Below are 17,339 nucleotides of genomic sequence, written 5' to 3'. Positions count from 1 at the left end.
CTCCATTAAATTACTCATTAGTCCGCCAGGTTGTAATATTTCTTCTTCAAGAAAATTATTTAAGTACTCTAAATAATTAGAAACATGTACAAAAAATTTCAGGAAGTTTGGTCGTTTCTTTGTCTTTCAAAAAATCGCGAAAACAGCGCATTTTTAGCCTTCCGAGTTTTCTAATTAAGGGAACCCCCTTAAGCTCAATTGAAATGTAACGAACTTCACAATAACGAAGCTAAAATGGAAATGCCTCACTGCTGTAATATTTCTTCATTTTTAAAACTCGCCGAAAAGATTTTTTTTAATTTAGTCCTTTTATTTTATTTTATTTCTATAATATATATTATATTTATTTTAGTCCTGTTATTTTTAAAATTGAAGGTAAAATTAGAATAGGGGGAATAGATGAAACTGGATTAGTCTTTACCTCTGAATCTGAAACGTCAATCTTTAATTTTAATATCAAATATTTTATTTAAACCTTTTATCATTCTTATTCATAGAATTTGGGAAAATTTGTATACTTTTTATTGTCTGAAAAGCACTAAAATCAAATTAAAAAATAAATGTTGCACTTTTTGTAAGCTGTGCTTTAGTAACTCTGCAAACATCTTCAAAAGCTGTTTATGTCAACTAATCCAACCAATCTAAGAAAATTGTTTATATTGAAGTACACAATGAGATAAGCGTAACAGTGCATTTTCTATGATGCAAATATTCTTGCATCAAATTTCAATTTCAAATTTAAAAATGTTTGAATAATTTATTATATTACAGTCTGCTTCAGTGAACTTAACTTTCACAAGAAATAAAAATGGTAACTTCATCCCTGCAACTTAAGATGCAGGGAAGAAGTTAATGCCTGAACGATTTCCTTTATGAGAATATATTTATAACTTACTTGCCATTTGCTCGTAATATTTATACACTTTTATCGAGAATTATGATTCACGTATTTTTAAATAGCTATTAATCCATAATTTCAAATCAGAATGATTAATTTATTCTTTAAGGTAAAACATTCCATTAGGTTTGGTCCTTAGTTTTTTCATTTAGGTTTCCATTTGTCCATTAGGTTTGGTTTGGTTCCTCCTTTATGTGAGAGACTAATAAAAAACATCACGAAAAAGAAGGGACAGCTTCAAAATTCTGATTTTTCACAAAGCTTTCGGTTCAGACTCTAAGTATTCATCAGTTCTCAAATCTTGTCTTTTTTGTCATACATAGAGGCAGATTAGGCTACTTTAAACTGTACAACTACATAGATATACGTTTTTTTTTTCACATAAAAGAAACTGGGCTGTAACGTAATGTAATTTATATAAATGAGACAATTGTGGATCTAAATAAAATAATTGCAAGGTCCTGATTTCTTTAGAAATATGCGAAAAAATCGTATATTAATGTAGCCCCACAGCCCAAAGTAGCCCCACTTCCAGGAAGGTCACAGGGCATGAAATTCAGAACACTGCACTCTAATTTTCGGATATTTTAATTAAATATTGGCTACTTTAAAATTTTCAATGTTCTCTTAATGATTTCATTGTGAAACTGATCACGATACTGCTGCCGGTTTCCATTCTTATGCCAGTACCACCCATCGGAAAATATTTATCGGAAAGTACTGATAAAGCGGATCAAAATTCCACAAATTACCCTTTGTTATAGATATTTTCCACGGAAGTGTTCGGATGGGGCACAGAACTGGGTCGTGACGGGCAATTGGCCGCGATAACCCTTGGTCTCCATAAGAAATCTTTCAGGGCAAAAGCCCGGCTATACCTTGGTAGTCAATTTTTGCCCCACCATTCTTAGGAACTTCTGGTAGCTCTAAAAGAAACAATCTATCCGGTTTATCACATTATGATTAATGTTTTATTTATGATTAAGTACCATTTGCAGATAAAATTAATTATTTTTGCTATAAGGATCATATAGCAATAACTGCAGCATTTGAATTTAAAAAAATGTCTAAATGATAAGGAAATTTTTACTAAGCATTTTAGTAAGACTTGAGATAAAATAATCAAATTTTCGCTACAGGTAAAAACACTTTAATAAATCAAACAACAAATAAAATGTTACTTTATTTGACTTAAAGTCTCACCTCAAACACCTTAAGAAATAAGGTCATGAAGCGAAGGCTTCCTGAACAAAGAGGAAACCCCAAATTTTAAGAAGAATGTTTCCTGTGGCTGAAAAGCTATTCAGCCAGTATACATGGTTTGAAGGGGGAAGGAAGAATCAGTCTTTGCGGAGGATTTTCTTGTAGGCAATGCAAAGGATTTGTGAAGAAAGTGTATTGTAATGACTTCTTACACGCAATTCGTCCTTCTCGCTTCCACAAAAATTCCCAAAGGTATTTTCCGACATAAATTGACGCTCTAGAAGGGTTGAATTCATGGTTAAATTATCGTGTCTGCAGGTGATTGTTGAGTATGTACTCGAAAAATCTCTTAATTTTCCCAATTTTCCCTCCCATCATGCCTTTTGAACAGTCAATGAAGTCGTAAAAGGACTTCAATGACTGTGATAGCTATTCTGACTGACCATTAGAATTCACTGGCTATTGATTTAATTGCAGAATCTTCATTTGAATTTTCATTTGAAAATATATTCACTATAATAAAACACAAAAATTACCGGAAAATCTCTGTCACTGACAATTTATTCTTCCGCATGAGGGCATTGATTTCTCTCGCGAGTGGCGCTGCTGACTGTGTCCAATTTTTAATTCTCAAGCAATTACTCAAAAAGTTCGGAACAATTAAGTGAAAAAACATGAGGATTTTCCTAAACTATATTTTCACAGATATTAAAAAAAATGTATTACAAATAACAAATGAGAGATACTATTCCTAAAGAGCAAAATCCATTTGTTTTTAAAAAAGTATTAGAGGAACTACTCATAATTTTGGACAGGGTGCAGCATCAATGTTTTAAGTTTGAAGTGCGATATTGAAAATACTAATTGAATGTTTTTGTTACTCTCTTTTCAGAAAGGTTGGTTATAAATTTGGCAAATTGTTTGTCGTCTTTGTTTACCATAATTTATCTTTTAAAATGAATTGATATGTAGACGTAAATTTGATTCTAATTTTGGACACCATGGTTATAAATTTGGACACTTTGCTTTTAATTCTGGACAACCAATCTGTCTCAATAGGATGCCATTTATTCTCCAAGTACGCGCGGATTCGCGCATTCCCTGGCCTTTCTAGGGCCCTTTTAAGGCTTTTCTCACTGCATCTTGTTCGTAGAGATGATATTTCCTGATTTGTCTAGGCATTTATACAACCTATTCATCACAAAAGCTAAAACTTTACAACATTTCGAGAAAAAAACACCTGTCCAAAATAAGAAGTATAACCTCACCGGTGAATCTTTGAGAAAATTTCCTATTCTTCACACGATAAATGTAATTCACAAATTCTTCCAAAAAGAACAAATATTAGGATGTTAAGGTAATGCAAGCGTCAAGGTTTAAAGTTTGAAATGTAATATTTTAAATTCAAAGTGATTTTTTTATTACTTCTCCTAAAGGAGTGTTCTTTGGAACTTTGTAGACAGTTTCTTGTCCCTATTTACTTTTAAATCATTCTTGATTCATTTTAAAATGAATAAAAATGTAGACATAGCTTTGGTGGCATATTTCGGCCACCTTCATTCTCATAGTTCCTTGCCCTTCTGGAATTCTTTCAATGTATTTTTCAATTCAATTCAATTTATTTTCTTCTCATTTCGTCTTTTTACCCCCTACCGATACATTCAGCGCCGTATTAGCGTTGATTCCAACCTCCAGGACTAAACGGTGGAAGAGTCCCTTCGCAGAGTATGCAAAAAATAAAAATTCATGGAAATTCGAGGAAGAAATAAACTGGGCGGAATTACAAGCTGGCCGAATTTTGATACACGTACCCTAATTTATTATATTTATTAAATATTGGAAGAAAATCCATAATTTTAATCAATTTATTTTTAGTGTCCAATTTTACCCTCAAACTGTCCAAAATTATGAGCGCTTCCCCTATTCCTATTGCTTCTTAATCAAAAATGTTTTTGATGTTTTTTTTTATAGATTTAACAAAATAATTGACACTATTTTTTAGTTTGTACAGAAACTGGTTATGTCAAAAAATTACCCAGTTTTGTGATAATCTACAGGTTTGTAACAGCTTTTGACTTACCGTTTGTCATCCTTCTCCAACCACCAAGTCCACAAGTAATCATTTAACGCTGGATCACTCTCTGGGTCGGGTGGTAAATTGCTTGGAGGTATTGAAGATTTTTCGTAATGCTCCAGCCTCTCTTTTATCACCTGCATTCTAACTGGTCGAAAGTGCGCCAAATTGCTAATTTCGCAAGGATCTTTCGTCAGATAGAAGAGACAGGGGGCTTTAAGTGGCTCACAAGTTCTTGAAAATGGAATTCTCTTTCCGCATTTGATCTTTGTATTTTTCCTAATCGCCTCAATGTCCTTTGTCTTTAATATCTTTGCAGCAAAGGGATTAAGAGTCTGCCACACATCGCTGTTCATCACAAGTTCGGGGTAATTTAAATTTTCAGGAAAGCTTTCTTGAGATATATTTCCCAGCCAAGAGTCGTATTGACCAGCCAAAGTCGTTCCATTAACATATTTCCAACCATCTCGGTAAAATGAGGAATATCCATCAATTGGATTAATATTGTGCAAGATTTCTCTTCGAATTGGTGGCAGATTATTAGATGCAGTCAACCAAATGTCGTACCCATCGAGCTTTTTGTATTTGTAGGATGTAGCCCCTGCTAAATTGGCAAATGTTGGTAGCCAATCAGTAATGTGTATCAAATGCTTAGAGACGTAGTGTCGTTTTCTCAGTAATGGACTCCAAAGGATTGCCGTTCCTCGAAAACTTCCTTCCCAAGGACCATTTTTTTGCTACAATTGCATCGAGATAAGCAATGTATTAATATAGGGTAAGTGTGCCAAATTTCGGCATAGTTGCATGCAAGCGCCAAAGTCTCAACTTTGAAATGTAATATTTTTAATAAAAATTGATTTTTTAATTCTTTCTTCTTAAGGAGTGTTGCTTGGAACCTTGTAAACCGTTTATCGTCTTTATTTACTTTAAAATCATTCTTAATACATTTTAAAATGAATAAAAATGTGAACATAGCTTTAGTGCCCTATTTCGGCCACTTTCATTCTCATAGTTCTTTGCCCTTCCAGAAATTTTTCAATGTCTTTTTCAGATCATCTTGCTCGTCGAAGCGACATTTTTTGTCATTCTATTGCATTGTATAATCTCTAGAGTATGTAAAAACTAAAAATTCATGGAAATTCGAGGAACAAAAAAGGTGGCCGGAATTGTAAGCTGGCCGGAATTTGGCACACTTACCCTAGAACGATTTTATCAAACTTCCGTGCATCAACAATTGTTGATCTCCCGAGTTTTTTTCCCATAAAAGTTTCAAAGCAAATTAAGGAATATAATTTAATCTCATAAAAATATTGCGTCCTACATATGAACGAGAACCTATTAACTCAGCCTAAACCTTCCCCAGACGTGAGGTTTAGCCCAGTTTCCGAAGATTCTAAAATTCTAAATAGCAACCAATTTTGTCGTTTCTTTTCAGAATGGGTAATTTTTCTTTAATAATCCAATCCTGCCATATTTTTTGAATCTTGACTGATGAGAATTTAGAGAAGTTAAGCCATGTGGTTAAAGGCCCTAGGTCTCAAACCCCATATAATGGTGCTGTTCCAATGAAAAATGAACATTTTTTAGCACTGTACTGTTCTCAGGTTCTTTTGCATTATCGACTTTTTTTGAGTTGGTTCCTGTCCCGACTGTTTTTCCCAATCCTTGTCGTGTTCTAAAACCACCAAACAGTCGTGACAGCAATCAATACAAAAGAAAAATCGCTTATACAGAAGCACTTGAGAACAGTTAAGTTATTAAAAGCCATGTAAATTCTTAATTGGAATTGCACTATAAGTCTTGTCTAAATGGAAATCATCGCAACACACAGTGGAGTCAATCAATATAGGAATGGTCATAATCGTCATAATTAACTTACCCCTCTCAGTGGATAATTGAATGCACGATTGTTGTATAGCCCTAGAGTTGGACCTCCATTGTCTGAGAAGAACAAAATAACTGTATTTTTCAGCATTTCCTTCTCCTCTAGGACTCGTATGACCCTTCCAACAGATCGATCTAAGGCTCTGACCATTGCAGCATATGCTCTTCTCTTTGGATCTTGGATATGTTGCATTTTCTCAATGTCCTCTGAGGTAGTCTGAAGAGGATCATCATCATTTGCAGCATGAGGAGCTTGGTGGGACAAGTAAAGAAATAGAGGTCCTTGCAATGGATCATGACCCCTAATGATCTTCGATGCCTCATCAGTCAAAACATCTGTTAAATATTCTCCAACTCTGTCTCTGTAGACACTTTCATTGCGTCGAAAATCAAATCCAGGGGAAAATGGTGAATTATTGAACCTTACGGTACTATCAAAGTAATCAATAAAAGCCCCCAAATATCCTATATGGGATTCAAAACCCCTGTTCGTGGGAATAAATGACTTCTTGGCAAAGCCAAGATGCCACTTTCCTATGATATGGGTCTTGTACCCAACTTCTTTGAGGTACTCAGGGAGAAGTTTTTCATTCAGCGGAAGACCTCTGGGTTCACCTGTTCGCAGTACATAATGCTGCATTCCCATGTGAATAGGATATTTTCCAGTTAGCAAAGCTGCTCTTGTAGGTGTACACATAGCACAGGTATAGTGATGATTGAAGATAGTTCCTTGATAGCCTAGGGCATCGATATTTGGTGTCAGAATCTCATTACTTCCTCTCAGACTTATATCATGGGATCCCTTTAAATAAAGGATGATACTTACTGCTTGAATTTTTAAGGGAAATCACTATGGGAGTTCTTTTATTTTTCAAAACTCAAATTACCCTGCCTATTCCTAACACTACACCTATACTGAGAAAAAAAGAGAGTGCAATTAACTTTTTTTCCTCATAGTTTTAACACTTTTTAGGTGTAAAAATATATCAACATTTTTTAATGTTAATTTTATACCATCTTAAGTGTAAAATTAACATAAAAAAGGGTAACTTTAACCCATAATACACCTAAAAAGCATAATATTAAACCGATTTCGGATAAATAATGCAGGGTAAAATTAACATTTCCGGAATGTTATTTTAACTTTTTCGGATTTCTCTCAGTGTACCGAGCCCGGTCAAATTGACCTTTTGAACATATTTCTAATATTTACGTAGACTTAAATGTTCAAATGCCACTATCTTCATGACTTTTCTCAATATGTCCATGTGATATATTTTTGAGTATTTGCTTTTAATTTCGAGAAATTTTTTTCATGTGCTCAACCTACCATGATCGGTCAATTTGATCGGTATTGATTTATCAAAGACTACACACTACACCATCGTGCCCTTTCAGTCTTGGATGCTTTAGAGAAAAGCGACAGACCCTTCCTTCCACCGCATGGTAAGAATTTGGAGAGAAGGGAAGAATTTCTTCCAGCTAGGCACCTAGAATATTCTGATAACCTTTGTGTTATTGTGAATGGATGAAATGGCCTCTAGAAGACTCTCTAAAACATCCAAAAGACTATAATGAGGCGATAGTGTAGCCTTTGATAACCTTTTCCTTTCAACAGCGGCCAATTTGACCGGGTATGGTTGGAATAGGTATAGGGTGCAGGCATTACTTATGGCCACATTAAGGACATATCTGCCTATAGCTGTTGATCTTTTTGACCAATTAAAGCAAAATTTTAAGTGTAATTTCTTTCATGTAGTTTCTTTCGATATATTCAAATGAATTTCCTAGGAAAATCCCTGAAACCCCAGAAAATATGTAGTTTTCCCAACCATGTAATATTCATAACTTGTGACCTCTTTTACGAACTTATGGCCATTCGTAGAATAACTTATGGCCACAATTTTAAATGATATAAAACAAACTTAGTAATGAAATAATTTTATTATAAAAGAAAAGAAAAGCATTTTAAACACTTTCATAGGTTTTTCTTATTTTTCTTAACAAGTTTTTCATAGTTTTTTTTAAACATTTTACTCATAATAGTAGCAGACTACTAACATTGATTCTGCGCACAGTGACCAGTAATCCAACCTGTCTTTCGTGATGGAATAGCCACGTTTGGTTGCATGAAGAACCCACCTCAGGATATCCTCCTCTGTTTGTTCTCTTTTGGGGGCTATGAAAGCATCCGTGATCAAATGTTTCTCCCGGAGAATTTCCGGGGATTTTAATACAGAGTTTGTGTGGGGATTGGGGTACAGCTGAAATGACAGGAATACTAGTCGTGATCACTCCATTCTCAATGCTTCTCAATACTTTTTGCATCCTTTGAGTTCAATAATAGGGCTTTATTCGTATTTTGCATTGTCCTAAGAGGGATATAAGAGAAAAAGTTAGGTTATTTACAACAAAATGCAGGTTTATTGAAAAAATCAACAAGATCTACATATTACTCTTTTATAATCAATTTTATGTTATAATTTCAACACTTACCTTAAACTTTATTAAATTTTTGCTGGAAAACTCAAATTCACTGAATCAAAATACAACAACTGTCAACTCGCTAAACCAAATATCTGTGATGGCGCCACACGTGAAATTCTGTGGCCACAAGTTAATAATCTTATCAAATAGGTCATAACTTATGGCCTTGTCTTTATTTTACATTTTTTGTTTAAAAAATCATAAAAATCAAGTGGTAAATGTAAATATAATTACTAAGAAAACAAGTTTTGAAAAATAGTACTGTATATTTTTGATTGAAGATATAAAATTTAGTCATTAAAAATTATGAGATCGTTAGGAAATTTCTTAACGATTTGACGTATATTTGACCATCTGCCGTATTAGTGAAATAATTCCCGCAAAAATTATTAAAATTCTACTGAAATATAAAAGTAAATCAGTTTAAAAGATTCATTCAATGATAGCACATCAAATATTCCTATTTTTGTGGTTCTTCGAAATTAATTTGGGGGAAAAAATTGAAGATATCTACGAAGTGGCCACAAGTATAGACTGGCCATAAGTAATGCCGCCACCCTATATAAAAATTGCGGTTGGTTTAATGCTAAGGTTCTCTTCTTTATAAAGACGACCGACCAAAAGAAAATTGTGTGTGGAGAAAAGTCATAAGTCTGAGTTTCTCTTCAATGTAGCAATGCTTTTTCTTAACCTGTCTATCAAATAGGGATTAGAATTATAACCTTTATTAAAAAAGTTTAAAAAGAATGGAAATTTGTTACGAGATAGTAAAACCAGTGATAAGCCCAGATAAGCTTATGGTAGCTGAGATTCTTCACAGGTGACCTCGAAATGCGTGCAACTCGGGGTGCTTGCAACTCGGAATGCGTGAAAATTCGATTGTGAGTTGAATTTTGGGGGTAAAGAATCGCGTCGAGCCAATTTCATCCATTTCGACTGCCGAGACACCTTCTACAGCTGTGATGACAGCTGACATCGATCAGCTGATTCATTCTTGGTGGGAAAGCCAATGGTCGAGTTACTGGAGAAGTCTGTGGTGCAAGTGGTGGTAACGAAAGATTGTGACATTTTTCTCCCGAATTTTCCGTATAAGTGTTTTTTAAGATTGTTATTATTGTTTGTAAAAATATATTTCAAAAATTGTCCAAAATTTGTTAAAAATGCATTTGTAGACCTGAGGAAGGAGGAAATCTGCCTCCGAAACGTCGTATGAGAGAATAAAGGAGAAGAAAGAACAAAGGTCATCACCGTGTTTATACTTTCAATCATTTTTCCCAAAATCACTTTGAATTCCTTTTAAATTCTAAATACAATTTCAACATTAAAAGATTATAAAATTATTTGGGTATTAAGAAAGTTGTCGTCATATTTATCTTATGATAATTATGATAGATATTGTAAGTCTGTAAAGACTAATTACCTCTCAAGAGTAGAATCGCAAAAACTGTATTTATTCTGATAATAAAGTTTTTATACATTTTGCACATAAACGTGGTAAATATTACTTAAGACGCTAGAAATATGATATTTTTGATGCGTGCATTGATTGATACGTGGTGATCCTTAGAGGGTTAATTTATATTAATTTTTAATTTATTATTATTTAATTCAACTTTTAAATAGATATTAAAAATAATTTCTTTGGATCATTGTAGAAGTCTTAGCTTGACGGAAATTTAGGGCCGAAACGAATCGTATGAAAATTCAGCAATAAAAAAAATCTGAAACTCTTAATCCTTAATAATAATTCCATTAATCGCTGAACTTTCACAAAATCTATTTTTTTTTTCAGAACGCATGGAGTATTTAAACCTTTATAAAATTTTAAAACCCTCAAATTTCTTATAATTTTCATGCCTGGGCATCTTTATTTAAATAAAATAATGCAACTAAATAATTTTTTCATAAGATTTTGGCAAAAAAAATTGTACCCTCCGGTCTCGGGCTAGAGGGTAAAATTGTCTGGATACATCCTGAAATTCTAGCAGGTACAAGACCTGAAACCTTGTACACATGTACATACACCCTACATTTTTAGCGAGGAGACGCACCTTTTTACTGGATGGCGAAATTCGCTTCACAGAAAACAGGCAGTAACCAGTCAAAATTTTGTCTGGATATTTTTGTGAATTGCCCCTCTGGTTTTAGAAGAGTTATAGCGGTAGCAGTATTTAATGAGAGCTTTCCGAAGCACTAAAATTTTTCAAATTCTGAGAAGCAGAGATATGGCCATTTAAAAATTCAATTTTTGACAAGACATCCATGAAAATGGATTTTTAGCGCATTTGATATTCGTGATGTATGAGTATTAAAACGTGTAAATCCATAATTAGGGCTCGACCTGATCAGGTCGGATTTCACCTCGGACCACAAAATCTCAGCTAATATAACGGGAGAGAATTTGCATGGTTTTAAGTATTGAATATTTTAAGGAAAGACATGTTCTTTTAGAGCAATATGCAACTTTTAATTTTAGAAAACTTCACTAGAAACTTAAAATTTCTGAGTATTTGACTCATATTCTTTGCAAAAGCTAAATTTTGCACAGATGAATTTAAGAACATTTTTCGAAATTGATTTTTATGCTAAATTATCATCTTATTATCATTATCTGAGTGTCATGCAACATAAACTATTCACAAATGTCACTTTTTTATTAATATTTCTAAGATAATTAAAAAAATAGCCACTTGTACAGTAAACAAGGGTTTGGAAGATCTAAAATTATGGAAAATATTAATACATATAAATTGCACACAATATTCTTTATATTAATTTTGTAATAATCGAATAATCATTAAAGTGTCACTCAAATCCTCAAATATTATCGTAGGACATCGTACAATACGTAGTACATGGTTAGGAATCGATTCTTAGATTTCCCAAACTGTCCCAAGATTTGGAAAGAAAATAGTAACACTCACTAAATCATCTGCCATGATTATCACTAAATTGGGTTTATTCTGAACACTTGCTGCATTTTCACATTGTATTCTAAATAAAATTAAAATGGCAAAAGTAATTTTAAATGTCATGACTACATGCACTGTGATCTTCTGTGAGTTTTCGTCTCAAGAGCACACATTTAACTAACGAGAAATTCACAAAAGATCCAGTTTTATACGAATATTAAAAATAAAATAAAACTCACCAAATCCGACTTAATAAAAATACAAATAAAACAAGCTAAGAATATGCTAACAATGATAAAACTCTGCATGGGAATTATTAATGTGTGATGGTACAATCCGGTAAAAGAAAAATCAATGTTATAGCAATATAATATAGTAGTTTGCTGATTATTTTATTATGGCTAAAATTTATTAATGTGAGCTACCTCGGAATATATTAAAATATGAATTGGATAAAGAAATATTCAGACAGGTAGCAAAAATACCTAATAAATTATAAACACTTTCTAAAATAATTTAAATTCATTCAAATTCTCGGCCATTCAAATTCTTTTTGAGTTTTCTTATCGATAAAATCAATTGAATATTCCTGCAGGTTCATATTTCACCAGAAATATTTTGAAATTTTTATTTTTACTTTCATTAAAAATAATAAAAAATGACTTTTTTGTGCAACTTTGCAGAGTTTCCCTTTGTAGAATAAATCATTATTTCTAATTACGCTAAGGGTGGAGTCAGTACTTTTGGCTACTTTAAGGTTTCATGTGCTTGTAATTTTTATAATCTTTATTTTAATAAAATGAAATTTTGTACAAAGATACCTTAAAGCCGTTTCTTCCTAATAATCCAAGAGAATTCCTATAATTTTTTTGGATATTTCAGTGAAAAATTCATTTTATGCAATTATTCATGTTTCGGTACTTTTGGCCACTTTGTAAGCACTTTTGGCCATTGTGTGTAAGCACTTTTGGCCACTTGTTTCCAATAGAATTTTTATAAAATAATAGAAGAAATAGCTCTCGAAAAACTTTCACAAATACACAGCACAAGTTCTATTCTTATTTAACACCAATTTTATGTGATTATTAGAGTATTTTAAACGACTTTTTGCACATTTTATATTTGATGTAAAAATAAGTCAAAAGTCACGATTGTTTTTATTGAAATCCTCGAGGTGCGCCACGTGTAAAATGTATGGGAAAATTAATGGCCTAAAGTACTTACACAGCCGAAAAAAATAAGCTCTTTTAGCCACATACGATTTTCATTTAATTTGTTAGAAAATCTTATTAAGGATGATATCACAAGAAAATTTAGTTAATTAAGAAATGGACTTTCATTGAATAACATCAAATATTTTCATCAAAAATATGAAATAGGGTAAGGGCTCATAATTTTGCCCAGTCTGCTTATAAGCATCGATGTTCCAAGTTTGAAGTGCGATATTTTCGATACTAATTGACTTTTTTTGTTACTCTCTTTTCAGAAGGGTTGTTTAGAAACTTAGCAAGCTATTTATCGTCTTATTTTTACTAAAATTAGTTTTAATACGTTTAAAAAATAATTGATATGTAGAGGTGAATTTGGCTCTTATTTTGGCCAACTTGGTTATTAATTTGGACAGCTAATCCGCCTCTACAGGATGCCAATTGTTCTTCATTTCATGAACCAGTATCACCAAGTCGTGTTCCTGTTCATGTAAGGGAAACGCAGAATGTCACAAGAAGCCCGGAAACTTTCCATATCATTCATTAAAGTGAGTTGACTTCGGTACTCCAAGTACGTGCGGATTCGCTCATTCCCTGGCCTTTCCGAGAGCCTTTCAAGGCTTTTCTCGCTACATTTCTTTCGTAGAGTTGATGCTCTTTTGTTTCTCCAGGAATTTGTCCAACCTAGTCATCACAAGAGCTAAAATTTCACTAAATTTCGTGAGGAAAACACCTGTCCAAAATAAGGAGTATCACCTCATTGATAAATGTCTTAAAAAATTTCCCATTTTTCACACGAAAAATTTAATTCACAAGGCAAATCTCACTTCAGGTCAAATGTACAAATTGCCATTAACGTGAATCAACACAATATTCAATAAATATTCAATAATATCACTCAAAAAAAGCGAACAAACTTTGTTAGTACTTCACCACAGCTAAATAAGACTGAAGTAAACACGAAGTTCTGTCATATTTCTCGTAAGCAATAGCTCACACTGAATTTTCAACAAAGCAATTGTTGGCGCAATTTCCTGCACTGAGCAATTGCGCCAAAAATGTCCCAACCTACAGTGCACAAAAAAAACATAGAAACCGACTGTGTCTACGAACGAAGAACAACGAGAATTTTTTAGCCGTCACTTTTCGTTAAGCTGTCAAGGAATCCCCATCGAAGTGCATCAAATTGTGATTTTTTCTAATAAAAAGTGAATTAAAAGCCTCATCGAGTTGTTAGTGAGTAATCACCATTATTGAGAGGGTTTATCACGTCAACCGCTGAGTCCAAACAGTCCATTTAAGAGCAAGCCTCTACTTTGATTGGGAAGGTGAAAGAAGAAGTCCGCCGCGTGCAATTGGCACAAGAAAACGTGGTAGTGAAGGTCACCCCAAGGAGAATTCTCCATCAACTGTTTGAGGATTTTTTGATTCCTCCGACCCAGATTCAGCCACTCACGGGACACCAATTTGTCCAGGTATATTTTCAGACCACTGCCACATATATCCAGCCACTTCAGCCACTCACGGGACACCAATTTGTCCAGGTATATTTTCAGACCACTGCCACATATATCCAGCCACTTCAGCCACTCACGGGACACCAATTTGTCCAGGTATATTTTCAGACCACTGCCACATATATCCAGCCACTTCAGCCACTCACGGGACACCAATTTGTCCAGGTATATTTTCAGACCACTGCCACATATATCCAGCCACTTCAGCCACTCACGGGACACCAATTTGTCCAGGTATATTTTCAGACCACTGCCACATATATCCAGCCACTTCAGCCACTCACGGGACACCAATTTGTCCAGGTACTTGATTGTACATTTTTTGATTCCTCCGACCCAGATTCAGCCACTCACGGGACACCAATTTGTCCAGGTATATTTTCAGACCACTGCCACATATATCCAGCCACTTCAGCCACTCACGGGACACCAATTTGTCCAGGTATATTTTCAGACCACTGCCACATATATCCAGCCACTTCAGCCACTCACGGGACACCAATTTGTCCAGGTATATTTTCAGACCACTGCCACATATATCCAGCCACTTCAGCCACTCACGGGACACCAATTTGTCCAGGTATATTTTCAGACCACTGCCACATATATCCAGCCACTTCAGCCACTCACGGGACACCAATTTGTCCAGGTATATTTTCAGACCACTGCCACATATATCCAGCCACTTCAGCCACTCACGGGACACCAATTTGTCCAGGTACTTGATTGTACATTTTTTGATTCCTCCGACCCAGATTCAGCCACTCACGGGACACCAATTTGTCCAGGTATATTTTCAGACCACTGCCACATATATCCAGCCACTTCAGCCACTCACGGGACACCAATTTGTCCAGGTATATTTTCAGACCACTGCCACATATATCCAGCCACTTCAGCCACTCACGGGACACCAATTTGTCCAGGTATATTTTCAGACCACTGCCACATATATCCAGCCACTTCAGCCACTCACGGGACACCAATTTGTCCAGGTATATTTTCAGACCACTGCCACATATATCCAGCCACTTCAGCCACTCACGGGACACCAATTTGTCCAGGTATATTTTCAGACCACTGCCACATATATCCAGCCACTTCAGCCACTCACGGGACACCAATTTGTCCAGGTATATTTTCAGACCACTGCCACATATATCCAGCCACTTCAGCCACTCACGGGACACCAATTTGTCCAGGTACTTGATTGTACATTTTTTGATTCCTCCGACCCAGATTCAGCCACTCACGGGACACCAATTTGTCCAGGTATATTTTCAGACCACTGCCACATATATCCAGCCACTTCAGCCACTCACGGGACACCAATTTGTCCAGGTATATTTTCAGACCACTGCCACATATATCCAGCCACTTCAGCCACTCACGGGACACCAATTTGTCCAGGTATATTTTCAGACCACTGCCACATATATCCAGCCACTTCAGCCACTCACGGGACACCAATTTGTCCAGGTATATTTTCAGACCACTGCCACATATATCCAGCCACTTCAGCCACTCACGGGACACCAATTTGTCCAGGTATATTTTCAGACCACTGCCACATATATCCAGCCACTTCAGCCACTCACGGGACACCAATTTGTCCAGGTACTTGATTGTACAGCAATTTCAACTCAAATCATATTCAAAATTTAACGTATTAGGTTTTAAAATCTTCCAAAAAGAACAAATATTTAGATAGAATTCATTATTCATCAAATATTGGAATAAAAATCCATCATTTTAATCAATTTATTTTTAGTGTCCAATTTTATCCTCAAAGTGCCCAAAATAAGAAACTGGACAAAATTATGAGCCTTTCCCCTAATGCAAAACAATTTCTCTTAACATTAACAAGTTTCTTAAGGGTCCCATGCTTTTTAAGTCATTGTTTACCTTGTCGCGAATTTTTTTCAATACCATTGAATTAATCAAGTCGATACAAAATCAAATATGGTTTTCTGAATCGTTAAATTAGAGGCCACGAAATAAGACCCATTTTCCTGTTCTAAATAAACTCATAATTACCTTACAATGTGATTTTACTTTAGGTGGCCAAAAGTGCTTACATGGCCAAAAGGGCTGACTCTACCCTAATTTGCTTCTTTATCTGACTTTATATTTTGAATTTAATTCTTAAATCTTTTTATTTAGATTGTTTTGGAGCCATTGCACATTTTTTATATCAAATTTCTTTTCATTTTTGCCAAAAGTACCACACCGCTAAACCTGAAAATGTTATTACAATTAATTTAGCACTGATGTACTTCTTTAGAAATGTATATAAAAAAATAATAAAAATAAGTATGTTGCAGTTTAATTATATTTAAAAAGAAATCTTTACATGTAGTATAGTCTAAAAAAAAACTAATTTGCTCTGGATATGAGAAAAACGACGGAAGTCAAGTTTTTTTTGTCAAGTTCTATTAAAATTAAAATAAAGATTGTTAGCCATTTCAAGGAGGAGAAGTAGATCACCTACAAAAAGTACGAGTTTGACATAGTTAAGCGGGTGTTCCGACGTTCCGAGCCGGTTTGTAATCTCACTAAAACTATCTCTCTGAATTCGTCTTCAGGTAATTTATTTATAATAATACTTGTGTTTGCCTTTAGTAATATGCCCAGCACACAATAACTTTTGTTTTGTAAACATGTTTTTGATATTTAAATAAGAGCTAATGAAACTCAGATCTAGTTATTTCGCTCTCGCTCATAGGGAATTTTGAAAACATGTTTACAAACAAAAGTTATTGCGCGTTGGGCAATATGCTTTTTAAAATATTTTAAAATATCGAACTTTTTTTTTTAAAAATATAAATAGTATAAATAGTCTTTCCACTTACCTCTTACAACTGTATTTTAGAAAAAGCAATAGGTGTGTAGGGCATAAAAAAATTGATTTCTTTTATTTCTAAATGGAATTGAGCCTTATCATGCTGTAATTTAGCTTTGCAATTGGTTTGTAGATTTAAATTTATATTTAGGTTCAGTTTTATTTAAAAATAAGAGAAAACGTCCGATTTTCAAAGTTGACCCAATTAAAAGGTGCTCCACTTCCTTCTACTCAATTTAGAACTTTGAATATAAAGGCGTCTTCTACACGGGGGGATTTCGAAATGCACCCCACTGTGCTATGCACGGTGAGTC

General features: G+C 34.3%; 1 protein-coding gene across 1 annotated transcript; it reads right to left on the bottom strand.

Annotated features, from left to right (window-relative positions):
- Positions 1-4,177: 4,177 nt before the first annotated feature.
- Positions 4,178-15,401, bottom strand: LOC129799817 (arylsulfatase B-like). Its single transcript, XM_055844045.1, has 4 exons — positions 15,367-15,401; positions 11,471-11,540; positions 6,055-6,861; positions 4,178-4,912 (listed from the first exon to the last, which is right to left on the bottom strand). The coding sequence occupies exons 1-4, from the start codon at positions 15,399-15,401 to the stop codon at positions 4,178-4,180; spliced, it is 1,647 nt and encodes a 548-aa protein (XP_055700020.1).
- Positions 15,402-17,339: the final 1,938 nt, after the last annotated feature.

The sequence above is a fragment of the Phlebotomus papatasi genome, chromosome 1, assembly GCF_024763615.1.
Source record: "Phlebotomus papatasi isolate M1 chromosome 1, Ppap_2.1, whole genome shotgun sequence".
Lineage (NCBI taxonomy): Eukaryota > Metazoa > Arthropoda > Insecta > Diptera > Psychodidae > Phlebotomus > Phlebotomus papatasi.
The sequence above is the reverse complement of the archived record's forward strand: the minus strand, read 5'-3'. Positions and strand labels throughout refer to the sequence as shown.